The following is a 27,566-nucleotide window of genomic DNA, read 5'->3' as shown; positions in this document are numbered from 1 at the left end:
TTGGGACATGCATGAGATGACTTAGAAATAAGTGGAAGGTTCAACAAGATTAAGTCCTAATTTCACTCTAAGATTTGATACCACTTTTTTACACATATGTGCTCTGTGCACTCCTAGTCTTGCCTGGATATGTATCTATATTTGCAGAGATTGTTCCACAGTTAAAATGTTTGAAATTAGTACTTTAATATTTGTTTACTTTTTCTGGTAAAATGGAAGGCACTTTAAAATTGTTTAAGTAGCTGTGTTAAGTACTCAACTACTTAAGATAAAAAGATTCTTGTCATTAAGGGAAATAAATTACTGTAGCTCCAAAGAAATTTTGCTGAACAGTTCTAGTCACCAGTCTTTGATTTATTGCAAAAACAAGTTTTAGTTCTGAATGAATAAGAGCTGATTAGTTGATCTAACAGCTTCCCTGAAATTTTTTAAGTAACACAATAAAAACAACTGCACTTTACATGAAAAATCAAATGTGTTTAGTAAGAGCTAAATAAAATGCTGAATTCAGCGATTTGAAAAATGTGGAGAGGGTGCAAGAGTGTAATGATGTTATCAAAGATAATAACAATTAGAATAAAATACAGTTTCATGCTATGAAAGACACAACATTATAAACTTAGTAATAACCTCATTTGTAATACCTCTGCAAATAACTTGTTACTTCTGCTAAAACTCTAATTTCACCTGTATTTTCTTACGTACTATGGTCTTCAAAATAGAGTTTTACTTTTTGTAATTAGACAAGTGGCATAAAAGAAAAATGGAACATGGGACAGCATAAAATCCTACCAATTTTGGGAGCATACTCTTTGGAAGGCCTAGAAAAGTATTTGCAACCTACAAGAACAGGAGACATAATAGGCATGTAGCCTTGGATTGCATACTAAAATTCCAGGGCAAATTCATTTGGCTAGCCAGAAAAACAACACACAGTAACCATATTGCTTGTGTGCAAGAATGCTCTTCCAACCTCTCTATGCAGATTGCCTGTTTTTAAATTTATTTCTTGCACCAGGTGCTAACTTGACTGTACATTACAGCCAACATTTTAATCTAATTCTTATTTATAACATTGTCCTGTACCATTGTATTTAACACCATACACCTATACATTGGCTTTACTTCATTGACCTTGTTGGAAAATAAAGTAATTTCTATCTATAAGGCCTTGCCTAAGTCATATAGAAGATAACAAACTGAATCTAACAAAAATGTTTTATTATACAAGAGACCACATATAAAATAACTAAAGATAAAAACAACTTTTGATTTGTTTAATGTGTTCCCTAGCAGCTGTTGTTTACACCTGTAATCTGTATCCAATCTACTGTAGCTATATCCAGCTGTAGACAGCTGTAATTCTTCCTTTTATTGTACCATTCCAGGGAGAAATACCTTCCCTGTTTCATTCTGACTGCAGGATTTGGACAGACAGTTTATGATGATATGAACACTGTACCAGTACAGTTTTAAAGTGGTTGACAGTGTCCCAATTTATTGAACTCAGTATTCAAGTGGTTAACTTAGTTAAATTATATCCACTGTATTTGGATTTCAAATGGAAAAACTTCAGAAATAACAGTTCAACATTCAAAATCTTGAATGTTATGCATCTAATACAGTCCATACTTTTATTTTTTTATCTGTGTGCAGTATCACTTCAAATTCTTCTGAATCACACAATAAACTTTCATGGAAGGCAGAGTGCTAGTACTTAAAACCACTGCCTCCCTGAAAGAAAAAGAAAGCATATTGATTCTAAGGGCAAGATTTGTGAAGATTGTAGAGTATTGAAGGACTCAAAGGCTAAGGAGCACCTAAACAGAGGAGGAGTCCAGAAGCTGTGGGAACCTGGTTTGCTCACCTGTACAGAAGGTTTTGTTAGATAAAATGATCAGTCATGATCCTAGTGAATTACCTTGTGATACAGGGGCACCAGAAAGTCACAGCCTGAGAAGTTATCATACATTCTCCATGGAAATGTAGGATATCAGTAAGTGGATCATGTTTTAAAAGACTCTTTTTCTTTAAAGGGAATTCCTGGGCAAAAAGGAGAAAAAGGAAATTCAGGGTATATTTTACATTTTGGAAAAGGACTTCCGGTAAGTATTTGATTGTGAAAAAAATCATCTATTTCTAGGGAAATATGTATGGTTAATGTAATTGTTCCATTACTCCTCACTAGTTATAAACTTAGTGGGAAAAAAAATTAAAAACACATATACAACTCTAACAGCTACTTTATGGTCTTAATATCTGTAAAGTTAGAAAATACCTACAAGAAAGCTTGAACTGATTCATTTGCTAAATGATTGTCATTACAGGGAGAGAGAGGTGATCCTGGACCCCCTGGACTGCCTGTAAGTACAGTTAATGGGTTCTATAACTGCTTTTTGTCTTGAAGACCTTCAATTTTTTCTCCTTAGTATGGTAAGAAATATTGGGGTTTCTCTCTGTCTGCCTTAAATAGCAAAATTCCAGAATAAAGTCTGAGAAACATCAAGTCTTTATAGTCTGTTCCCATGGCTAGTTCATGTTGGCTGAAAGGGAGTAGAACCATCCTCACCTGCATTAGCTGTGTGTGGAGCAGCTCTTGCCCTGGTATTTGCAGAATATTTTCTCTGTGAAATTCAAGATGTGAAATCTTCTTCTACAATATCTGATGGGTCTTCCAAGAATAAGTAGCACTCTATGATATTCCAGCCATAAGAACATGAAAGAAGAGAGTTTAATTTTGTTGCTGAATCACATTCTTGATGGCTTTGGGTTCCTCTTGTTATACCCTTCAAAAAGGCATTCACTGATGAATTGTATCAAGTCCCTGCACCGTAGCACAACTGCTGACAAAGTGAGCTCTCAATGCATTAATAACACAAAACTGTGCCCTGTCCAGTATTACCCAGAAGCTGGTAATGGGCTGCTCTAGTCACAGGGAGATTTCAGGCATGGTGTCAGCTTTAGGCTGTGGGTAGAATCCAGTGGCCAGTAGGCTGAGTCCAAGGTGGTTTAGAGGGGCTGGGTGTGTGTAGGAAAGGGCAAGTTCTTTCTGTGTTCACAAAAAGACCTTTTTCAATCTTTTCCAGGGACCTAGGGGCTCAAGAGGTACAACGGGCCCATCTGGATACCCAGGCCATCCAGGCTTGCCTGTAAGATCCCTACAGTTATACAGCCCTGCCTTAGGATATGCATTCGTTCTTGTCTACCCATTTTAGAACTTGCCTTAATGTGAATCAAAGCCTAAAAGTAATTTTTGAGGCAGGTAATAAGATAGATTTTTGCTTTACCTTATGAGTTTGGAAGTTGAGGAATATGCTGTTCCTTCCCATGTCTGCGTGAACATATTTCATCCTGGCAGTCTGTGGTCATGGAGAAATGCTCCTAGTGCTCTCTCCTTAACCCCTTTTCCCAAGACCACCTGTGGGAGACAGGAAAGGGGGAAACCAGAGGTCAGCCAAAGCAAGTGAAGTAAATTGCACTTTGGAATAGGTACACCCCAAGAGAAAATTATGCCTCTAGGTCCTTGGAGCAAGAGGAAATAATTTTCAAAACCTGTCTCTAAATCAGACATATTGACTTGTCTTCATTCTCTTTTAAAGGGTGTTCCAGGTTACCCTGGTTTGCCAGGTGAACAGGTAGGAAATAACTTCTGAAGCTGTTAGTGAAATAATAATTTATACAAGTATTTAAAATGTTCCTTTTGTTTATTTGTTACCAAGTTTTTTAAAAGAGTTACTTGATTAAACTCTAATGCTAATATTTTCTGATCATGCTGAAACTGTGTACATTCTTTATCAATTAGGGAAATCCAGGGATTGGAGTGGATGGACAAAAGGGGGAGCCGGTAAGAAAACAAATGATATTAAATATATTCTTGCTATAGAGTTAGAAGAATACTAGAGTCTTGTTGAGTTCTCTGGAACCTATTCATTTGTGGCTTTGTGTCCTGCTAATCATTTTAGAACAGAACAAGTTACTGAATCAATTAATTCTGAGCAGAAAGAATTCCAGTGAGCTGCATTCAGGAATCAAGCACATTCTGAAGATTTTGAAAAGCAACTCTCAGTGTTAGTTAGCATTTACATACATTCTGAACAGACACTGCCTAGATTATCACAACAGTATTTGTGATTACTTAGTGACAGGGGCTGGACCAGATCAGTCCCTGAATCTCATCTCTTGCTAAGTGCAGAACAGATGTCAAGGAAAGGGTGCAAGAAGCACATAATAATAGTTCTTTACCAGTGTCCACCTATATTAGCATATTCAGGATATATAGAACCAATGTGGAATATTTGATATTTCTTCTATGAATTGGTCCAATCAGTTCTTAGAATTTGTGCAAGTGTCTAACATACACAACTTTCCACAACAAATCAATAATTTCATTTCACATTCACAAAGTCTTGTGCTCAAAGGCTTTGGTCTAGAACATGAGAGACTGTATGTACACATAAGAGATTTGACAGTCCTGTAACTACTATCTGACAGCAGGTTTGGAGCAGGAGCCAGGCATTCTCATTTATTTCCTTAGCTGTAACATCATTTTTAATGAGTCAGGAGAACAGGAGATTAGATTGCCAACCTTACTCATCTGGGCAGATGGTAAAGAGGCTTACAGATCTCAGTGCAAACCTTTATCTGCAGGTAATTAATACATTTTCAGTGAGTACAGAAATATGTAGTGCTATGGTACAACAGGAAAACAAGCTCAGTGTCACTGAAATGCTGCATGGAACATCTCTGCTGTTGCTTTGGCTTCCACAGGGCGACATTGGACTGCCTGGGCCACCTGGGTCACCGCTGTTAGTTGGACCTCCTGGAGCTCAGCTGTTCAAAGGACAAAAGGTGTTAATTTGTCATCATATTTAACAGTGCTCAACTTTGCAAGTACAATCCTGTGATGTAATTTTTGCAAGGATGGCATAAGATATACCTATCTTTCTGTAAGAAACCACCAGCTGCAGCAGAATCCTGTGTTCAGCACCCTCCGTACAAGCTTTCAGGAGAGAACACCCCATGTGTACTTTAGCTCATGTTCTGAAGGGAAGACTGTCTTGATGCAGAAAGGAGATACTGCCCTTGCTTTAGTGTCCTTCAGTTTTTGTCATTAGCAAATCATGTTTCAGGCATCTTGGCAAATTTGGTTACTTTGCTATTGAATCCCTTTGTGGCTCTTCACTAATACTTTACTTATTTAATACAATATAAATTTTGCATATCACTGGCAACTGTATTCCAATCTACAGTTTTAAATTAACCCTAATCCTTCTAGGGTGCTCTTTTTAATATAAAAATTTAGTGTGATTTTGTTGTCAATTTTTATTGCAAGTTTTATCACAGAATAATGGAATTGTTCAGGTTGGAAGAGTCCTTAAAGATCAGCTAATCCCAACTCCCTGCCACGGGCACCTTCCACTAGACCAGGTTGCTCAAAAGCCTCATCCAAACTGGCCTTGAACATTTCCAAGAATGGGGCATCCGCAACTTTCCTGAACAACTTGTACTTCTTCAAGATCACACCTACCATAGCTACAGCTGAGTGATTTGGAACATTAGATTGTTTGTAACCCATGTTTTCTTTAAACAAAAACTGTGTTACAGAGCCCTATATTGCTACAGAGTCCTCTGCACCCTCAAGTCTGATTTCCTCAAGTACACAAATGAAAAGGTGAAGTTGGCATTGCCAGCTCCTTGCAGCCTCAACTTAGGGAACCAGTAGAACATGTTGGACCTTGGGCTTTGATCAAGCAAACAGCTGCTATACAGGTGTATGAAGAGAGGGAAAGGACCAAAAGAACCTCCATAAACTCCCCACGTTCCTGGGAAGTGGGACATTTGCTGCTCTACAACACAACACAATCATGGCTATGCAAGCAGCCATTCACACTGGGGCTGTGCTCAAAAGTGTAGATTTATGCTTGTGAGTACTTGCATCAAACCAAGAAGAGGAGCAAATTAAAAAAAGAACTACTGTCATGCATGTTTGTAGGAACAAAGCCCTGACCTGTAGATCCTAGGAACTGAAAAGATACATAAATCTCCCTCCACAGTCCTTATGCTGGTTTGACAGCATTAACAGAAATAAAGATAAGTACATAAATGTTTTTCTTCCGTCTAGGACACATAAAGAAATACACCCAGTGCTTAAAAACATACTGTTTAACACTTCTAATTCAGAGTAGGACTTTAAAAAAGTTAAGCAGCACATAGGCATATCCTGCATATTAATATACACAAAACCTTTCCTTTTATATGTAGGGCCAAAAAGGATTACCTGGGGTAACAGGATACAGAGGGCCACGTGGACCCAAAGTAAGTAATGGGACTTTTTTTTTCATGGTGCTGGCAAAGTCCTTGTGTGGTTATTATATTAAACTTCTAAAGTACAGCATTTTTTGCTGTGAAATTTAATCACTGCCTAAATCAGTGTGAAAGCAAAAATATTTAAAACCCTTTGGAAAATCTTTCTGAGTCTGTTTTATACATACCTATTGAGTGTTGCCTGGTAGCAAAAAATCTGTGTTATTGCCAGTTGTTCTGTTGACATAATGGATTAGAACTGTGGAGAAAATACAAGTACAGATTATTTTTCCTCAAGAAGAGAAACAGAGATGATCTGAATGTGTTCTTAGTGGGGAATGATGTATATTCGCCACAGAAGGTTGAAGGAAGACCTTTACATTGTGGAGAACCCAAAGAAATTGGGTAGAGAAGGCAGAGTCACCTGTTTGGAGAGAGGGTTGCTTTTTACTGTCTATTCTACATTGTCTTTTCTTTCTGTCAACATGATCAATTTAAACATTGAAGTGGCAGAAGGGGAAAATCCATAGACAGGAAGCTGTCAGATCTCAGAAAAAAAGAGGAAATTGGAGACAAAAGAATGACTCTAGTTTATGTTTAAAACTTATTCAGCTTTGTAGCAGAAGAGAAGAAATGAGAAGCATAAACATCACATTTCTGAGTTGTAAGTCTGGCACTTTTGCAGAAGTTCATTTTCCATCATAAAAGGACCACTGTTACTTGGCACTGGAAAAGAGAACAAAGCTAATCTTTTTCTTTACTATTTACATTGAAAAAGATGGGCTTTATATGCATGCTCCAGTACTAGTTGTCTATGTAGATGATAATACATGCACTTGTTAGTCATAAGCAGGAGCAGAGAAATCAACTGAAGCAGCTCAACAATGCCCAAAACTTTAGGAAAAATATATAAAAATTCAACAGTTGAAATAATATGAAGCTTAGAGAAGAGACCTGAGCAGGTTCCTCAAATAACTGGAGCTACTTAGGCACTGCTGGTGATGCTGTGTGAAGTCAGCCCCAGTGACTGAGCCTCACAAGTGAAACAAGATCCATCTATGTAATGTATGCATCATTTAGTAAACATGCACAAAAATTAAAATGTATGGCACACTTCACTGCTCTTGGTTAAAAAAACTATTTTGACTGCTCTAGGGCATACTTGGGAGAGGAGAAAAAGGTGAAAAAGGCCTTCCTGGATTCCCTGGATTGCGGGTAAGAAAGTTGCACAGTAAATTATATCATAAATTCACTATAATTAGGCAGTTCAAGTTTGCAATTTCAAGAAAGACTTTAAGGATTTTTTAAACTAATCTGTCATGCTTCCTGTATAGAATATTTAGGAGACTTGCCCTGGGATTTACCCTGTCTCAGACTTAAACATAAGCTCATACAGACTTTCCGTGGAAAGAAAGTAAATCTGTAGGGTTATCCTCTAAATATTTGGACCAGCACAAAGCTGCTCTGGAACAGCACAGTACTAACACAGTAATTTTAATGTTCTCCATACGTGTCGATGGCAGTTTTTCACTGCAACTTTACTTGTGCTGGATTTGCCTAACACTGCTGAAGTGCAGCAGCATTCCACTACTGTGCTTGATACAATATGGTAAAAAAATTAAGTGAAAACTTGACTGGTTTGCTTTGGTCTATAGTTCTAATTCTTGTCCATTTCTCACAGAAATTATTTGCAAAAGCTTTTCAAAGGTTTTGGAAGCTATCCCAAGTAATATTTAGCTATGTAACATTAACTATCAGCAGTTCTGAATAGGTTTAATTTTAAATAAGTTTTTACTGTTGTAGCTTACAGTCTACTTGCTTTTATCAGGGTCATCCTGGTTCTTATGGACCTGCAGGTTCTCCTGGAATGAAGGTATGAAGGCAGAAAGTATAAGCAGTTCCCTGAATAGTGGGATCAATGAGATTTTGTTTTCTGTGGATTTGTGCAGATTTGGAATTTCCACATACTTCACAGATCAGATTGCATTCCTTTTCTGTTCTACTACCTGTTGCCACAGAAGCTGCATGAACTCTGTGTCTTTGAATTTCTGCCACTCTGAAATTTGGCTGAAATTTGCTAATGGAATCTGAAGTTGCAAGGAGGAGGAAAAGTCAGTGGGACACACATACAGCATAATAGAAAAGTTATGCAGCATGTTAACTTAGTTTTTTATGGTGACATGGTTTGTGTAATTTTGTGGTGCATGCATGTTTTGTTCATATTTCTGGCTTGAGAAATTCCAGTGATGCTAAGTCTGCTAAATTTTACTTATGAACTTACAAGATCTTACTGGAATAAAGAACAATAGATGTATGTATATAGATCTGTATCTTGCTCAACTCTAGTTAAGATAGTGATCATGCTGTTCTAAATCACATTAATGTATAAATATTTGCCTCTAGAGTTATGTTCCAGGTGACTGTTTTATCTGCAAAAATACTTTTCACTTTGTTTTTCACTCCTGCCTACCTAAAGACTTTGAGTACTGGCTGGATGAGTATATTAGAAAATCATAAAAAGAGAAGAGAGCTCATGTGCAGCTGCTTTCTATGCAGTAGTTTAAGAGAATCATTCAGCAAGCAGCAAACCAATTTCAGCTGTATTAAGCAGACAGTCTATCAGAGACTGCTGGTATGTATTCCAGCTAATTCTGTGCCCCAGCTTCACTGAATCTGCTGAGCACTGTCTGAATAACCTGGCAATACAGGCTGTGAATTTTCCAACACAGGAGAGTCAGTGAAACACCACCTCCTGTACAAACCCAGTGAATTCTCTGGACACAATTATAACATGACAGTACTGTATAACTGCCGTACTGGGTTTTACTCAATTAATTATGTCTTAACAGATTAATCAAATTGTGTTTATGTGATCCTTTCCAGGGTGAAACAGGATTTGCTGGTTTTCCTGGACAACCTGGCTATCCAGGCATTCAGGTAAAAAATGAGACATATTCACACCCCAATCCCCTCTGTGCTAGTATTTCCTCCCAAATATACCCAGGTATCAGGACATTTCCCTTTATACAGTCATAGTTCCTGTAAATGCTTACTGTTTTCATGACAGTTATAGTTTTTCATCACCATGGTAGTAAATAGCAATGTAAGAAAACATTCCTAGCTCGTACAGGTGAGAGTGGAAATTCTATTTTTCATACCATAGGAATTGTTGATCCCAATAGTTACCTGTAAGTATATCAGGATAGCTACCTAATCCATGAATTGTAGTACTCTGCAAGGTATTCACAGCTGAGCTGCATTCCCCAGGGAGGTATGGGAGGTAAAGGAAGCTGCTATTTAGTTAATAGCATGATCCTATAAATGAGGATGAGAACTGGCCCCAAATGAGGTGGCAAGATTACATTCAGATGGACCTGTTTGCATGATTTACCAAAATCTCTTGGCATGTTTTCAGTCTGTTCACTTAAGTAATTGTTCCAAGATGTTTACCAGAATGGTAAGGAAGTGGACTCCTTCACACCAGCTGTGTTTAAACATTTCCTACTTTGGCTCACTTAGATGACACTAACTATCTTTTATTTTACAATACATGCTGCTTTCCACTAGGGATTAGAAGTGTAGGTGTCACAGCCCAGGGCTAAGCAGTGAAACAGAAAAATATTTAAAGTGTGGAAGAGATGCTTAAAACAATTTCAGAAGATCCAGGTGTCAGTCTAGTGGTATTTCAGGACAGAACTTTATGAATTTTCTTCTGCAGGCTGCAGAACAAATGAAATTCTGATTACTGAATCATGTTGTAATTCTGAGTAACACCAAAGACTTGAATGAAAGGAACTATTATATTTCCTGAAGCACACTCAGAAGAAAAAAGCAGTTCTGGATGCTACCCTAGAGGGAGCAAGGCAGCAGTGAGTCTAGCCAGGGGGGAAGGCCTAAGGAGTCCTGGGATAGGGTCCAAGTGGTCAACAGTGTATGAGCAAGAGGAGAAGAGAAATGCTGCAATGCAGAAGGTGGGTGACAGAATCATCAGTTGAGACACCAAGGTTGAAAAAGCTCATCAAAGTTATTATTGCAGTACAGAGGACAAAAACATTATTGCAGAAATAGTGATCTAATGAACTTGGCTTACATATTCTGGAATTCAAAAGTCAAGGAATGTTTATTTTCTTCTGAAATAATTTTTTTGAAAACTGCATAAAAGCCAGTAGATTTTCTTCAAGAGACTTGCACAAAAATCACCTCTGTTATAAACTAAAGATGAAGACTGGAACATGCTCTACATAATCTGTGGTGACACAAAGAAGTAAACTGAGGCTGGTGCAAACTTCTCATAAGTAGTATACAGCTAAAAACACAGTAGAAAGCACACAATATAAAGCAACAGACAGCTTGTCAAAGCATGTTTACAAATGAGAAATGACAAAGACATAGAGTAAATAAGTAAAAGTACAATAAAAACATCTGGCTTAGTCACAGACTTACTTCCAAAGTTAGGAGAATGCTAGACCAGCTTCTTCAGCCCAGATTTTAATTATGTGGTCATACCCTGGGAGAAAAAATTTCCCACAGATGTTACTTTTCATCTCCTTTGGCTGTTATCAACTTCTCAACACAGTGATATAATTTAGATACTAATTAAACTGAAACATTGCATATCAGATTTAAACAGAAAATTCATTGCAGTCCAATACTCCCAAAATCTAGAATCAAATCTTAAGTGTTTTGTTGTTAAAAAGTTTTCACCCTGATGTACATATTGTTTTAATTCAGGGCCTCATTAACAGACTTGAGACAAGTCATTTTATAGACAGAATAGTGCATTCCTCAGACTCCATTGATTAGCCCACAGCCTGAGTTGCCATCAGTTAACACTACAAACAGTAAACAAAAACATGATTAATTGTTGGTAGGTTATGCCAGGGAAATGGTTAAAGTCCTGTAGTAATGAATCAGAAAGATGAAATTACAATTGCTAGTGCTCAGAGCAAAAGAAATCAAATCAATTATAGACACAACTTAATAAAAAAAGGGTAACTACTACAGATATGCAAAATCCTGAGTGATTGCACAGATGCTGTAGTTTTGATTGGAAAACCATTGGAGAAATCTGATTATTCCTGAAAGGAGCAGACCTATCCAGACTGCATCAACTGTTCAGCTGCCCTCACCAGCTGTTACTTATGATCCACTAAAATTCACATGCACCCAAGGAACAAGAATATGATTATAACTTCTCCTGGGAATAGCCTATCCTCATGTAGATTTTTCTGAAACAAAGATATTCATAGAAAATCTAAGAAGCATTCAGATTTAAGGTGAATGTAACTCAGAAAAAAACCCCAGTTGCACTGAAAGTACATTTCTTGTTTAAAAAATGCTAACTGTTGCTAAAAGCAGAGTGGACTTCAAGGAATTGTTGCCATAGCTTTTGATGCCTAAGCCTGGATGCTGGCAACACAATTTTTTTTTTAATAAACTGTCAGCAAGTTGAGTTTCCTGAAGTTTTTGTGGGAAGAGAAAACAATATCAATCAACAAAATAATCTAAAGAGATCTGTGCCACTGTGTAGGAGTGTACCAATGGTGAAAACACAGCCAATAGTCAGCTGCCAGCCAGAGAGGGTCATTAGCCCTAACAGCCTATAACCAGATTTTCAGAGACCACAACCAGAATTTATTACTTGAGATACCAAAACCAGACATGTTTGACATTGGCTCATTACTCTTCAGTTCTTTCTTGTGTTCTGGTTGTGTCATTTTAAAATCAGCATGAAAATGATATAAGACTTGGCCCAAATACATCCATTATACAAATCTTTATTTGTCATCATTAATTAATTTTGAAGCTCAAAATCCTTTCTAAATTTATCAGTGGAGGAAAATACTAGTTTTACTTTTTCTTTCCTGCTACACAGAAGGCTCTCCTGTGTCATTAGGAAAGACAAACTTATGTTCCTGTTTAAAAGAACCAAAGATGACACAAGGGTATTTTTTCATTCTGCAAGATACAGTCAAAGGAAACAGGCCAGAGATCAAGAGGGCAGCAGTCAGTGACAGAACTACTGCAGAGATAGCATTAAAAAAAAAAAAAAAAAAAAAAGGCTAAGAGGCATAGAGGCCTTGTTTTCACTTGTGTAAGAATGGGTATCCAGTTGTCCTTGTCTGTGTCCTAAAAGGCCCTGGAGTCCAGTCTGGGAATGCAGCCTCACTCCACAGTTCCCACATTGACATTCTTGTTTTCTTAGTTCCCATTTGCTGAAAAAGGAGAGCTGATTTCTAATCTACAAAGCAAAAGGTTTAATACAATTTGCCACATAAAAGACTTCCCTAAAGTCCACTTCACTTGCAATTCTAAGTAGCAAAATCCAAGTTAATCTAGAAAACCTCAAAGCAGAAGTGATTTTCCTCACCATTAGTAAACACTTTCATGTTTCCCTAATGCAGATGTTTTAAACTTTTTGTAAGAGCTTTGAGTATCTCTTACCATTGATAGTAGCTGTTAGACAGTGAAACTTTCTTTATGCTTATCTGTCATAGAAGTAACTTCCTAATCCTGATATAGAATTTCTGTAATTTTTAATTACAGATTGGTTGTTAAATCAAAATTTTTCAATTAAATGGATACTGATTTACTGTAGTTGAGTCATATTTACAATAAATGAATGAAATCAAATAGAGCAGTCACATTTTCTGAAGAGTCAAATAGATATGGGTGATGGCTATATTACTGTTCAGCCACTGGTCTCCTGAAAGATAATGATTATTTCAAATCTTTTTGCTTGGTTTTAAATGCTGCAGTGTCAAAATCAAGTTTCCTGGGCCTTGTGTGTCACATCCTTACCTATCTCCCCACTGTTGAAATATTCAGTTACGTTGTAGTACACCATATATTTGTATATTAAAAAAAAAATTATTGTTGGACTCTTACAGGGGGATCCAGGAGAAAAAGGGCCCCCAGGTCCTCCTGGAGCTGTTGGAACCCCACCGCTTCCTATAAAAGGTTATATCTATTTTTGACTAGTCTTTGTGCTGTATAAAGGGCAGGCCCTGTTTTGCTAAGGTGTGTGAAAGGGGTTACTAGGGGTGTAGGGGACAGACCCCTAAAATACTGCCAGTGGCCACAGGCCACCCCCCTGCTTGTGGGTTCAGCTGCCTTTTGTGTTTGTTTGTCTTGCTGATCTTCTTGGAACTACATTAAACATACATATGTCACATTAAATGTCAGTTTGTGAGAAAGATCTCTGTGCGTACAGTCACAACTTGATCTGAAGGACTCTCTTGTTCTTGGACTTAAGCATAGCTACAAAAAAATCCATGAAAAATAAGCCCGTGCTGGTTAATGGACAGCAGATAAGAACACCTGCCTTCCCATTTAGGATTCCTGTTTTCAGTATTGCCACAACACACAGATTTTAGACTACACTCAAGCTTCCTATTTGCAGGGGGAAAATCCTGGGACTAGTACTCCCAACAGAATACCTGTCAATTTATTACAGGCTGGGTTTTAATGTCCCAGCTCCCTTTATACCCATCTTACTCATCTAATGGGTGAAAAAATGTGTGGAAATTCTTATTTCATAGCAGGAAGCAGTGGGGAACAGACAGGTCTGCTACCTGCAAGGTTGTACTTTTGCATCTAATACTTGAAGAGTTTGTCTTGTGAGAATATTTCAACAGAGAGCTCATCATAAATTGTATTGCTAGTACAGCACTAGAAATTTCTTGTGATCACAGAAGTAAGTTACTACAAGACCCCTGTTCAGCAGAATCTCCCCATTAGATAGGGGCCTTATCCTAAAATAAATTAAATTTTTTCCACAGACTACCATGGTTTCCAGCCCATACAACAAACAACCCCATGCATAATATTTCAAGTAACATTCAGTTATGTACATGGTGTGTGAGTGGATACAATCTTCAGGGAAAGAAGCCTTTAGAACAATAGAGAACAGAACTACTGCCAATATTTTATTTTTCCAATTTAATGAAGCTGTGTGCATCTGATTCAGATTTTCTTTATCACTATGCAATTGCAAGTTTAAATTTTATTATTTGTAGCAATTTTGAAAATATACTTTTAAAAATCTGAATAATTTCAACTGAGGTGATCCTGCAATTACGTCCCTGTGTGTACTGCCAAAGCACATAACACAAAATCCATATTTATTTTAAATGCTACATGTATTTATTTTAGCCAAACATTTCTCTCAGCATTTTGTAATAGATAGCACAAAGATACTTCTACAAAGTGATAAAGAGTTAAAATGTGCTTGTGAAATGGGCTGGAATCCATAGAAAACTTACCAAATCCTCCCACCTTAAAATTAAATTGTTACACATTTTAAAATGTTTCATAAGTTATTTTACTCTTGTGTAGTTTCCAAATTAAAATTTTGGTTTCAGCTTAATTTAGATTTAACCTGTCAATTCCAAGGTGTTCAACTCACATGTTTCTGTAATTCTCTGTAGGTCCACGAGGAGATCCTGGATTTCCAGGTCCTGTTGGTGAAATGGGGTCAGTTGGACCAATTGGTCCTTCAGGCCTTCTAGGAAGACCAGGATATGATGGAACAAGTAAGAGAAGTAGAGGATAAATGTGAACTGGACACCAGAAGGAAAGAAAGCAGCTGAAAGAAAACTGCTCTTTGGTCTTTCTTGATGCATCAAAGACTGTTCAGTAAAAATATTAACTCAGCCCTTAATAGCCAGAAAAAGAAACAAAATTATCCAAGTAGAACATTAGGAATGACTAGAAAAGGAACAGAAGACAAAGGAGAATACTACCATGGTAAATCCACGGTATAACTGTGTCTGGAGTGCTGTGCTTAAAATGTCCGCTTTCCATCCCAAAAAGATATAAAGGGATGTGCTGAGGATGGCTTTGCTCTGTATGAGGAGCTGGAGTCACTGGGATGTCTGCAAAAGAGATAATGGAGGGAAGGAGGAAAAGAAATATTTGAAGGTCTACAGCAGGAACCTCTTTTCTTGTGGATCCTGAAAAACCTAAGGATTTGGATTCAAGCATTAGTTATATAGAAGCTATTCTTCAGGGCAGTCCTGAATGGTCTGGAGTTTCCTCCTTGATATCTCACATTCATGTTGTGTGGGTGTTTACCTTTCTTTTTTTTCAGGTCTTCCTGGCCTGCCAGGAGTAAGTGGGGCACCAGGACCTCAAGGCTTTCAAGGGGACCCTGGTTTGCCTGGAACAGGTGAATCAATCCCAGGAAGACCAGGATTTCCTGGACCACCCGGCCTACCAGGGCAGCCAGGAAGACAAGGCTTACCTGGACTACCCAGTAGGTTCACCAGCAATTCATATAACAAGAATAGAATTCTGCAGATTAATAGATCCATTGCTTTTGTTGGTGCTACAAATACAGAGAAGTGAAAAGTGCATTTTGACAGCTATTTCAAAGTTTTCATGGGATGTTGAAACTATATTTGTCCTATTGGCTTTTGATCAGCGAGATTTCAAGATTTTCATAGTTTTCTGGGTGATTTAAACCCACAAAAGTAACACACATATTAAAATTAAACTTTAAAAGTGCTTTGGTCCAATAGACCATTTTTTAACTGTTCAAGTTAAAATACTGAGGAGGAAACCCAAATCTGCATCCTTTAGAAAAGAAAAAAGTAAAGTTTTAAGTAGAAAAAATAACAGTAGCAATGAGAAGCAATGTGTCAACATGAATTCTAGACATACAGTCTGTTGCAGTATACTCTACAAGCAACAACCTGTAAAGCATTTAATAAATCTCTAACTTCTTATGTGAGAATAACAAGAGAAGGGAGAGGAGGACACATGACCTAAGCTGGGGAAACAGTAAACCTGACTTATACTGGCTGGAAATTTTGTTTTTTCAAAGGTGTAATCTGTACTGACAGAGGGATCCCTGGAGAACCTGGACCAAAAGGTCAGATTGGCCTTCCAGGAAGAAAAGGGGCAAAGGGAGAGAAGGGTAAGTTGGCCTGGATAACAATTTGAGTATGAAACCTTTGCCAGGAGTGTCAAATCTAAATGTGCAAGAAGTTCATGGCAACTTGGAGGCTGAGGCCCATCAAAGTACAGAGTTACTGTTGGCATTGGGGCTTCTGAGTCAGCAGAGTCCTGTTAGTGCAGAGTTACTCAGCACTGTAAAGGGAGACTGATAATCCCCTCCAGGTGAGATAACATGAGATAAAATGGTCTAAATGTGCTGCACTACTCACACAGAAAAGAAAAAGCTCAGCATTATTTTTTGTGTAATAATTTTTCAGCCGTTTCAATGTAATTTTGACACTTTCATGTAGGAAGTCAAGGCCTCTGCTCATGTGGTGCTGGTCCTCCTGGTGCCCGTGGTGTGCAAGGACCTGCAGGTACTCCAGGAAGGAAAGGACAAATGGGATCCCCTGGAAGACACGGAGAAAAGGGCGACCCAGGCTTATCTGGTGCAGTGGGATCACCAGGGCTTCCTGTGAGTGCTTCTCATGAGCTTCAGCAAACAACATCAACCTCTCAACTCAGCAGGCATTTAAGCAGAATGGTGGAGAAAGTGCCCTGAAAGATTATCTGGAACTTTTATCTACTTTAGCTTATTACAGTCTAGGGAAAAAAGCCTTTACTTTTGGAGTAGACTTACTTTCTTTAATGTGCTTCATATAGTTTATCTTAGTCCCCAGAGTGAGCAGTAATTCAAAATATCACTTAATCCAGCTGCTTTAGGAATACAGTATATGATAATTTATTGGTCTTGCTGTGATTTTGATCTACTACTTCTGGTCCGACATATGGAATGTATATCCAGGATGCTGCCTGCCAAAATAATGCCAAATAGAAGGTTTTTTAATACACTTTCTTGTGTGTGAGAGGTTTTTCTTTGAAAATATAGATATCTATATAGATATAGATATGCCCTGCTTTATAACCGTTGCATTATGGTTGGGTTTTTGGGTTGTTTTCAGGGGCAAGTTTAGAGGGTTTGTGCCTTTTTTTGTTGTTCTTGGTTGGTTTTTGTTTTATGAGATTTGGGTTTGTTTTAATAGCAGAACTGTTTGGTCACATAAGGAATTGCTTAAAAGTTTCCAGAACATGTTCTTTCAAAAGAAAAAAAAGCAAACAAATCCATTGTGAGTCTGAGAGAAGGAGGTGGAAGGGCTCTCATTGAAGCTCCAATTGTTTCATTGGAAGATTTACATTTGCTCTCTTTTTTTTTTTTTTCTTAAAACCCTATTACCTGAGTGGTGTATGTGACATTCTGCTGTTTTTGTTCCTTTTGAGAGTACATTTTAGCCCTTGTGGCTCTGAAGTAAGGCTTCAAGCCTTGTCCTGAATTTTGCTGTTCTTAGGTTACTTAATTGAGAAACAAGGACAAAGTAGTCACTTTGGAAGGAAATAATTCACTTCAGTACAGAACTGCTTTGGTCTAATGGACCATTTTTCTGCTCTCTTTTCTTCCCAAATATTTCATTTTCTTTTCAGACACTAACAACTTATCACTGCCTATTGAAGATCTAGACTTTGTAACAGATAGTCACTTCTAGTTTCAGATACACATTTTTCAGAAGTCTGCTGCCGGATTTAAAATTGTCAATCACATTATAAACTGGTTTTGCTCCACCTATTTTTAAGGGAAAAATTTTGAGTAACAGAGGAAGCTGCCTAAATAATACCCCAGTTTTTGTACCTTGGTGACCTTTTACTTCTGTGTAAATTTCACAGGGTTGTCTTGATCCATGTATACTGTTGCAAGATCAGACCTTGACCAAAGATGATATGAATAGTACACCCTGCTTGGACATCTGAAAACAAAAATCAGCATAAAAATATAGAAAAGTATTTTGCCCTCTAAACCTGTCAAGCCATATATCCATCTAAGAATATAATGTACCTAACTAGATGAAATTTTCTATTGTTGGCTTTGTGAGTTTTCTCTCAAAAAAAAAAACATCACTTCCTGCTGTGTTCACTTCTGGGAGCACAGCCTCATCCAGCAGTCACCACCCTCCAGAGACTCCCTTCCTCAGTGGGTTGTGGGTTGAAGTCTGCAGTGGAAAGAGATAATGAATCATTTGATATTACATTTGCAGTCCCTCATCTGTGCAGCTGTGGGCCCAATGCTCTGGCATTACAATTTCTTTCAGTTGTTGTAGTGGTTTTGGTTTTCCAATTTGAGATTTCTCAGGGTTTGTTCATTTTTAACATGCGTGTGCACGGAGGCATGTTCAGCTTTCTAGTGTTTTAGCAAAGTGTCAATATTCAAAATGAGTCACTGATTGGTGCTACTAGGCATGGAGGAAGCTCTCAGCAGCTCCCCTAAGAAAATAATTTTGTTGGTGGCTTCTTCCCTCCTCACCAAACATCAATTAATGCAAAAGCAGCACAGTTGTGTATTTGTGTACATGGCAGAGCCTGAAAAGACCATGTGCCATTCACACTCCTATTTCTGACCATCAAAAGAGACCAGTGCATCCTTTTGGTTACTTTAATTGGTCTTTTTTAGGGAAACCATGCAAGAGATAGATATCTAATTTTCCCTTCAATTCCCACTTTGATTCCTTGCTGGAGATAACTGACAACTCTTTTCTTTGTCAATAAGGGGACTCCTGGTTCTGCTGGACAGCATGGGGAAAAAGGAGAGAAGGGTGATCCAGGAAGAGTTAGAATAAAAGGTAAACACACATTTTACTGTTAACCTTTTTGTTTTCCTATACAATATCTAGGCAATAGTGTAAGCAAAACATTAATTTACTCTTTACTAAATCCATTAGCTCAGTAAGTTACTGAAACCTAGAGGGAATATATATCCAAACTGCTCTCTTGGTACCATCTCTTCTTGCTAAACACAAGATCAACACAGTGTTTTATGGTTTTTTTCTCTATAGTTGAGCCATAAAACAGTTTAAGCATCATGTTATCAATGCAAACAAATGACTTCTCATGTCATGCATTTGATAATTGGGGTCTTCCAGAGGTCTGTACAAAGACTAAGCAGAATACAAATACTGTGAAATAATGAAGAAATATTATTGAACAGAAGCTACCTCCTGAACTGTCATATACCAATATCATATACCAATATCATAGCTGTTATCTCATATTAGGCCACCAACATCCTTCTTAGGAAAACCTCAGTCTCATTACTATTCAGATTCCTCTCCTATTTCTAAAAATTACTCTTGACCAGGCATTGAAGAGAAACAATAGGCCACCAGTTGCACAACTGGAATTCTTGTAATTAAATAGATCAAAACCTCTCTACAGTTATGGTTATGATTTGCAAAAGCAAAAGAAAAAGAGAACAATAAACTACAGCAATCTGATGGCAAAGCCTAGTTAGAAAGGCTAAAATAGTTATTCACAGAAGACTGTCCTTCTTATTGTTTATAAAAAAGTTAGCTTAGCTTTGGATGCCTGTGGGTTTTTTCACAGATGTTGGAACAGGGGAAAACATTTGCTTTTATTTGCAAAGGATTTCTTGACACAGCAGAATGAATCTTTGTGTTAGAATAGTTTTACTGTCCTTAATGCAAAAGTTACTTTCTCATAAGTATTGGTGCAAGAAAATCCATGGGGGAAAAAAACAAAAACCTTTGGGGAATATTGATGCAAATATTCTATTGTATCATATAGCACTGCTATATCCTGACTTCACTGAAATCAAGAATAAATCTGTGATGTGTTTCAATAGTGAAATATTTTAACTCTATGTATAGCACAGACAAAAGCCACATTCCTGTGGTGCCTGTGAACATCTCTTTTACAGAGAGACCAAGGTGTTCCATCAGGTATCCAATTACAAACTGCCTTCCTGAGCCTAAAATGCCTTGTTAAGGAATGTGAATTCAAGGACTGAGAATTATCATGAAGATAGGATCAACAGTTACCCAGAATTTCTTTAAGCAAAAATACCTCATCCCCCTAAAATTACTGCAAATATTATTTTTTTTCCCAAAAAATATTTTAAGGATTAAAAGGTGAAAGAGGACCTACTGGGCTTCCAGGATTTCCAGGCCAAAGAGGTCCTGATGGCAGAGATGGGGAACTAGGATTGCCAGGGGAAAAAGGAGCTGAGGTATGTTTGACTTCCCCAGACTTTTTCCATTTCAATTGACATATTATCTTATGAAAGGTTATGAAAGTTTTTATGTACTAAAAAATTAGTTTCTTGTAAGCATTACTGTTTATTTTGGTACTCCTGATGATAATCTCTGCATATACTGTGTGCCAATATTACAGGGTCAGAAAATAAAAAATACACAAACCCCTTTGTTCCTATTGCCTTTGAATATTTAAAAATACTAATGTCATCCATGTAGTCTCTCCATTATGAAAGTATTTCTCCAGATAATTCTCTAGCTTGCTTTTTCATATTCAAAGAAAGGAGAGAAATTAGCTCTTGTTACTTACTGAGAATTTATATTTCAGGGCGATCCTGGAGTAGCAATTCCGGGTGACAAAGGATCCCCTGGGCTCCCGGGACCTCCTGGGGTAAAAGGCCAGATGGGATTGCCTGGCTTGGGGCTTCCTGGGTCTCCAGGAGCCAGAGGTAGCCCTGGAGACTCTGGTGATATGGGTAATATTGGGCCACCTGGTCCAAAAGGCCAGAAAGGTAATTTTGAATGTTTATGTTAAGAATGAAATAGCAAAATACATGTTTGGATGTTTGGTGGCATCCATCATGGTTTAATATGTATTATATATTATAGTGCTATTCATTTAGAGTGAAAATAATATTAATGTATAGGAAAATACAATTTATACTTATTGCTTGGCCTGGTTTTCTTGGTTATAAAAATGCTTGGCAAAAAAAAATCTACACTGATAGCTGTAGATAGAATTTAAAAGAAAATATTATTTCTTTCTTGCAATAGAGAGTACTGTAAAACAAATTGCCATGACAATTAAAAAAAATTAACTTTTTTTATAAAAAACCTTAAAATTTTTGTATAAAAAATACAACTGTTTCAACAGCAATTTGAAATATCACCAGTGTTTCATAGGAAGTATCAAGAAAAATATATTTTAAGATTCCCCATCAAGACTTCAGTAATATGGAAATAACATGTGCAAAAACAGTCACTGCACATTTGCACATGTGGTTGGGTAGTTCCCCAGAAATATTACAGTAAGTGTTCAGACTCCAGTTAATCTAAAGTCAAATAGGCCAGTTTCTTCTCCCTCTTGCTTCAGGTGAAACTGTCTGCATTACATCACCATATCCTGGAAATCCAGGTCCCCCGGGTTTTAAAGGTGTTCAAGGTATGTTTATGCATTGAATAATTTTTGATTTATACTGAAATGGAGTTTTAAGTTGCTAATTAAACAAAAGAGGCTATCCTAAAAAGCTACACTATTCTAGTTTTTCAACAAAATATGTGTTTCAAAATGTAAAACTGCAAATACACGGGAATGTAGTCTCTAATAGAATCAAGAGCCAGACAGCTGCCATTTGCACCATCAGAAGGTGTGCAGGCAGCCTCCATGGAAATAATTAAATCAAGGTAGCTTCAAACTCTGTCCTGCCTCAAAGAAAATGCATGAGAGAGTCAGTAAAATATGGCTGGAGTTGGGTAAGGCCTAGAGTATGTACATCTCCATACCAGGAGAAAGAGATGTGCAAGGCAAAGATATGCTCCAAGTCTGTAATTTCTAAAACTGTATAGCTCATGGCAACTTGCAATTGAGCCCTAAAATCTCAATACTTATCATCATTCAACTTATTCAATTTAAATTCAAAGAACTCACCCAGGAACTGGCAAAGTGTTGCTTGTGATTGCCTCCGAGACATTTGAAATATCCAAGCAAATTAGAAGAAATGGAGAGAGTGGATGTTCAAGCTGTGTAATCAGCTCCCTGACATCAGTGGGAACAAAAATTTATACAGACATGAGTGTACTGAGCTCATCTGCACCATTCCAGAAGCAGGACACAGCACAGAAGAGAGTAAGAACTTGAGCTGACATCTGTCATTCACTAGGTTAATACTGTTTCATGACCACATGAAAATTTGTAGGAAATATTTTTTTCCTAATTAACACTGGTGATTTGCAGTCTGGTGTTAATGGAATAGGGAACATGTTCATTTAGAAAAACAGCAACCATGCATTTGTTTCTGACTTGGGTAGTGGCTCTTGCCCAAAGTGTTAGAAGCAGATGAAATCAGCTGGTTTTCAAAGTATATGAATTTGCATGGAATAAAGATAAAATCCTTAGATCACACATTTTAGTGCTCTGACAGCCTTTTTATGTATTTAATTTTGATTTTCAGGACAAAAAGGTTTAAAAGGACTCCCTGGGCATCCTGGACCAAATGGCTTTGATGGGCAAAAAGGCCATCGAGGAAGGCCAGGAGCAGGAATCCCTGGGCCAGAAGGTGAATTGTGCCTTCCCTAATTTGGGAGAGCTGCTGGGCAAGTTGTAATGCAGGGAAAGGTAGGGTAGGGTAAAGCAGAATTGAATTGAAATGAATAGCTCAGTGTCCAGAGAGCACTGAACCAGACAAGAATGACAGTACTCAAGACAAATGCTGCCCCAAGGAAAACTCCTGTCACTTCCCACAGGAACTACCTCCTTCAATCCTCATGTATCATTAGCTATAAATAAGAAACATGAAATTTAATTTGTGATGTTATTTTTCTTTGCAAGGTCACAATTTAAATCTGGCTAAATTTGGACTACATTATTCCACATTTGGGAGGGGTGGGGAAACAAAACAAAAAACCCTGAACAACTCCTGAATTAAGTTCTATCTGAATTTAAAAATCATATCAACAGGCTTTCGAGGCACAGCTGGTGATCCTGGTGATGAAGGTGAAAGAGGATCTACAATTGATGGCAAAAATGGCCTTCCAGGTCCACCTGGCACAGATGGTCAGAAAGGTCTTCCAGGTGACACCACATATGGCCCTCCAGGAATCCCAGGCACCAGGGGACTGCCAGGACCCCCTGGTGCACGGGGAGCAAGGGGTAATCCAGGCATTCCTGGACTTCAAGGTATGAGCCAGCTTCTGTGAAACACTTCCACATGTTCAAAGGACAATATCTGAGCAAAGGTGCTCCTGCTTCAGAGAAAACTTTCTCTCATTCAGATCCATAATGGTGACTGTTAACATTGCTCCCTGCTTTTACATTTGCATTTTGCTGTTTGCTGCAGTGGTGTCTCCACAGCACCACGTCCTTCCCACCCCATAGAGGACATCGCTGTTTCCTTTTACAGGTGTTCCTTTTGCCTGGCCCTAAGCAGATACACCCATCCTTCAGTGCAGGGAGCACCTACAGAACTGAGCCAGTGCTGTGCACCTGGTGCAGGCCAGTGAGCTAGTCCCATTCTGCTCCTACACATCAGAAACTCTCTTCTGTACCTATAGATGAGGGTTGAATTTGTATTTGCTCCATAAAGAAAGAAGTTCTCCACAACAGCCAGTTCTAAATTGCAGAAAAGCATCACTTTTCACAAACTATGCAAAAACTAGAGGATAAATAAGATACTATAGTAACCTAACATGTACATTTCAAAATTAAAACTAGGAATTTTGAGGGACAGTGAGTAATGGAACTAACAATTTTTTTTTTTCCAGGACAACCTGGTACCCCAGGATTTCCAGGTGCCAAAGGTTTTAGAGGCCCAGAAGGTGATGTAGGAGCACCAGGCTGTCCGGGCTTCCCTGGCTCACCATGTGTCCCAGGCTTACCAGGACCACCTGGACTCAGAGGTGTCATGGGCCTGCCAGGACCTCAAGGTACACAACAGCCAGCATTTTGCCTCACAGCTCTAAGCTTTGCACATATTTTCTGCCAGATTTCATCACATGATATTGTGGCTGGCATGACAAATATTGCCATGGGGGCTGCTCATTACTGGGGGTGTACATTGTGTTTTGCACAGCTCTTTAAACTCAGGGAACGTAGACTGTGCATCTCAGGTGTATCCCAACTTCCCTTCCCATGCTGTTCCTTAACTGGCCAAATCACAGTGAGTTCATTATTAGTAATAAACAAAGAGTTGTCTCATATCTGTTGTCCTGAGTAACTTAACTGAGCTCCTGTCACTGCTGTGATGCTTTTATCTTCCTAATTCTTCAATAGAAGTGTTATTTAGGAAGAGCTAGGAGAGACATCTATCAAAAGTACTTACCTATTAGTAGGGATTTTTCACAGTGTTTTTCTATTGTCTGTCACTAAAGAAATGCGAGAAAACAAACATTCCAATTGAAAAATATAGGCAGGGCAAGAACTCCAACATAGTAAAAAAAAGGTTTCAACTTACTTTGCCATGTTTGATGATTTTCAAATTTATAACAAATCTATCACTTTCTACTTTTTATATGCAATTGTGTAACTTTTGCCTGCCTTTACATACATAGATTGAAGTTCTCTTTCTCAGGCTTACCAGGCTTTAAAGGTCAGAGGGGAGACAGGGGCCTGGCTGGGCCCCCTGGAATCAAAGGTCTCAAAGGCTCTCTGGGCTCACGAGGTCTCCCAGGTCCTCCAGGCTCACGAGGTCCACCAGGACTTCCAGGAAATAGAGGACCTGTTGGCTTCCCAGGAGAAACAGGTATGTTACATATGCAGACTACCCTATAAGTTCTCTTGTAGAGGGAGCCCTTTTTATTGATGTTAAGATTAGCAAGTACTTTGCACTCACCTCCCTTTCCAACTTCAAGGATAAAACTGCAGCAGGGTAGAGTCAATCCCATAGAAGCATCCCTTGTTCTTTCTCATATGATAAAAACAAAGGGATGAATATAGTTTGATGCATCTTGGTGCATCTGGTGCTTCAGTTGTTTTACAACACTGACATACTTCTATATATTATTTCCTGACTATTTGTAATAGGTTGTAATATGCTATAAGAGGAATACGTTTAGGGTTAACAAAATCCCTTGGGTGGCAGTCCTGAGGGACAAATGAGTCCAGGAAGATTGAACATTCTTCAAGAAGGAGATTTTTAAGGCATGGGAACAGGCTATCCCATGCACCAAAAGATGAGCCAGTGAGGAAGATGAGCAGCTGGGCTGAACAGAGCTTTAGCTGACTCAGAAAAAAAGAGAGAGTGTTTGAAGTTGGAAGAAGGGACAGGCAACTCAGGAGGATAAGGATGTATCAGGGTTATGGGGGGAGAAAATCAAGAGGCCTAAAGTGCAAGCTAGAACTCAATCTGGCTACTGCTGTAAAGACAATAAAAATGTTTTTATAAATACATTAGCAGCAAAAGGAGGAGTAAGCAGAATCTGCATCCTTTATTGGATGTGAGGGGCAAAACAGTGACAAAGGATGAGGAAGAGTCTGAGGTACTTAATGCCTTCTTTGCCTCAGTCTTTAATGGCAAGCCCAACTGTTCTCTGGGTACCAGCCTCCAGAGCTGGAGGGCAGGCACAGGGAGCAGAACAAAGCCCCCATAATCCAGTAGCCACATGCAAGATCTGGTGGTGTGTTGGGGATAACTGCTTTAGGAGTAAGGTCAGCCTAAATCTTCAGGGGCTGACTGCAGGTAGGAGGAGGCAATTTGCCTCAGTAGAATCAGGGTTTTAAGAGAAGTTTGACCTTGGCATGAAGCCATGCTCCAACTAAGGGTTCTCTTGTTCTGATGATTTCCTAAGAAGTCCCTCTAAACATCCTGGTTTTGCTTTATACTATTCCTCAGAATATGACAGTAGCAGTATAATCAGACTTAACATGTAAATAAAGCATTTCATATTACCAGGAAGCAAAGGCATTCAAGGACCCCAGGGATTCCCAGGACTCCCGGGAATGCAAGGCCCAGTGGGAATCTTTGGTGTAAAAGGTGAAGAAGGAAAAATGGGTCTACCTGGGCCTAGTGGAGAATGTGGAGATATGGGAATGAAAGGTTTGTAAAAATCCACTTCACTCTTTAGTTATATTGCTGCTATATTTAATTTTGTTACTACTGTGTTAAAAATCTGTTTAATTTTTATAGGAAAGAGAATAGTCATCTGCAAGATGCAATCACAGGCAACTCAAAATTGCTGTCTTTCATAATTTCATAATCTTTCCTAATTCTTCTGATTTAATATCACCTGGGTTATGACTGAATAAACAGAAAATCAAGGAAAGGATTGCAGATTCTGTCAGCAGTGAGCCTGCTGAGAAAACTGAGAACCGCATTAGTATTTGAAGACTTTCTCTATTAGGAAAGTCACCCCTCAAACTGATTTTCAGGACATGTCACTTGTGGGGATGTATTTACATTGCATATGTTACTTCCAAGGTGAGAGGGGGCCTCCAGGAGACAGCGGCTGCGTTAACCTCCGTCTGGAGAAGGGCCAAAGGGGGGACCCAGGCTTTCCTGGGGAGCATGGACTGAGAGGTGACACAGGTAAGTTCATGAAAGCCCTGCATACACACACATTCCTCTGACATAAACCACTGGTGCTTTTCACAGTGTGGACTCAGGCTGCAGTAACATCCAGCCATGTTTACAGGTTCCTAAACTGGCTGTATAATTTCTTTGGGTTATCACTAAGGCAATACACCATGAGTGAAAGCGTTGCCATGTTGAAAATCAGTGTCAAACACTGGGGCTTGACTCGACTGGTCATTATCTTGTTCTGCAATCAACTTCAGGTGAAAAAGGCAATACTGGTTTGAGAGGCACACGAGGATTTCCAGGAAAGAATGGTGTTCCAGGACTACCAGGTGACCAAGGTGACACTGGAGTGATGGGGTTTCCAGGATCACGGGGCTTGCCTGGACCAAAAGGCCTTCAAGGAATGACAGGTTTTCAAGGAGAACCAGGTGACCAGGTAAACAGAGTGGTAGTCAAGTGTCCTGGACTTTGCAGTTTTCTCCTACCTCTAATAAATATGATGAAGGGTGCTTGTACTGTACTCACCCATTAGATGTTCCCTCTGAGAAGAGACAGCCAGTGTAGTAGGAACTGTAAATTCCCTAATGAAAAACTTCTGTGCCTTGGTTACATTTTAGCAGGAACTGTGCTGGGAGTCAGGAAAGGACCTCTCCTAGCTGCCTGTTCTGATGTAGTGCTTTGCCACATGGTTGAAGTCCAGGCTCCACTACACTAAACAGGGGGGCAAAAACCAGATGCACAATCAAGTTTTTAAGATTATTCTTAAGAGCACATTGACAAACCACTTAGCACGGAGATCATAACACAGCAGCAGCACAATTATGCAGTTAATATCTAGCTGCTTCTTCATATCCTGCTGTGTGAAGTGACCAAGGCAACAGACAAGACAAAGCAAATCATCTTTGCCCCAGGCAGAGCCCAGGCAAGCAGTGTTGCTCAAGAACAAATACACAAAACCACACAAACATTTCATGCAGGGTATAATTCTTCACTTCTT

At 38.6% G+C, this 27,566-nt stretch overlaps 1 protein-coding gene and 1 long non-coding RNA gene across 5 annotated transcripts in view; one reads left to right on the top strand and one right to left on the bottom strand.

The window, feature by feature from the left end:
* Window positions 1-27,566, top strand: part of COL4A4 (collagen type IV alpha 4 chain) — a 66,748-nt gene that overhangs the window by 20,664 nt on the left and 18,518 nt on the right. For all 3 annotated transcript variants that reach the window (XM_071437532.1, XM_071437531.1, XM_071437533.1), the window contains exons 8-33: window positions 2,037-2,105; window positions 2,328-2,363; window positions 3,087-3,149; window positions 3,600-3,635; window positions 3,803-3,844; window positions 4,768-4,848; window positions 6,262-6,315; window positions 7,459-7,518; window positions 8,132-8,176; window positions 9,187-9,240; window positions 13,194-13,263; window positions 14,733-14,837; window positions 15,395-15,559; window positions 16,130-16,222; window positions 16,554-16,717; window positions 18,839-18,911; window positions 20,208-20,314; window positions 20,668-20,851; window positions 21,433-21,501; window positions 22,511-22,615; window positions 23,017-23,235; window positions 23,820-23,981; window positions 24,626-24,796; window positions 25,946-26,089; window positions 26,471-26,578; window positions 26,827-27,005. In XM_071437532.1, the coding sequence (XP_071293633.1) occupies window positions 2,037-2,105; window positions 2,328-2,363; window positions 3,087-3,149; window positions 3,600-3,635; window positions 3,803-3,844; window positions 4,768-4,848; window positions 6,262-6,315; window positions 7,459-7,518; window positions 8,132-8,176; window positions 9,187-9,240; window positions 13,194-13,263; window positions 14,733-14,837; window positions 15,395-15,559; window positions 16,130-16,222; window positions 16,554-16,717; window positions 18,839-18,911; window positions 20,208-20,314; window positions 20,668-20,851; window positions 21,433-21,501; window positions 22,511-22,615; window positions 23,017-23,235; window positions 23,820-23,981; window positions 24,626-24,796; window positions 25,946-26,089; window positions 26,471-26,578; window positions 26,827-27,005 (2,658 nt within the window). The remainder of the gene's footprint in view (window positions 1-2,036; window positions 2,106-2,327; window positions 2,364-3,086; window positions 3,150-3,599; window positions 3,636-3,802; window positions 3,845-4,767; window positions 4,849-6,261; window positions 6,316-7,458; window positions 7,519-8,131; window positions 8,177-9,186; window positions 9,241-13,193; window positions 13,264-14,732; window positions 14,838-15,394; window positions 15,560-16,129; window positions 16,223-16,553; window positions 16,718-18,838; window positions 18,912-20,207; window positions 20,315-20,667; window positions 20,852-21,432; window positions 21,502-22,510; window positions 22,616-23,016; window positions 23,236-23,819; window positions 23,982-24,625; window positions 24,797-25,945; window positions 26,090-26,470; window positions 26,579-26,826; window positions 27,006-27,566) is intronic.
* On the bottom strand, window positions 1,725-14,787 carry LOC139594902 (uncharacterized). Of its 2 annotated transcripts, XR_011680772.1 has the most exons (6): window positions 14,711-14,787; window positions 10,747-10,810; window positions 6,492-6,562; window positions 3,288-3,418; window positions 2,570-2,692; window positions 1,725-2,043 (listed from the first exon to the last, which is right to left on the bottom strand). It is a non-coding gene; the product is annotated as an uncharacterized lncRNA (long non-coding RNA). The 2 variants fall into 2 exon arrangements; XR_011680771.1 differs by lacking the exon at window positions 14,711-14,787 and having other exon boundaries at window positions 10,747-11,051.

This window comes from Agelaius tricolor, unplaced genomic scaffold (genome assembly GCF_023055355.1).
Source record: "Agelaius tricolor isolate 1412-34295 unplaced genomic scaffold, bAgeTri1.0.p SCAF_12, whole genome shotgun sequence".
In the NCBI taxonomy this organism is placed as follows: Eukaryota; Metazoa; Chordata; class Aves; order Passeriformes; family Icteridae; genus Agelaius; species Agelaius tricolor.
This window is presented reverse-complemented; position numbering and strand designations above follow the sequence as displayed.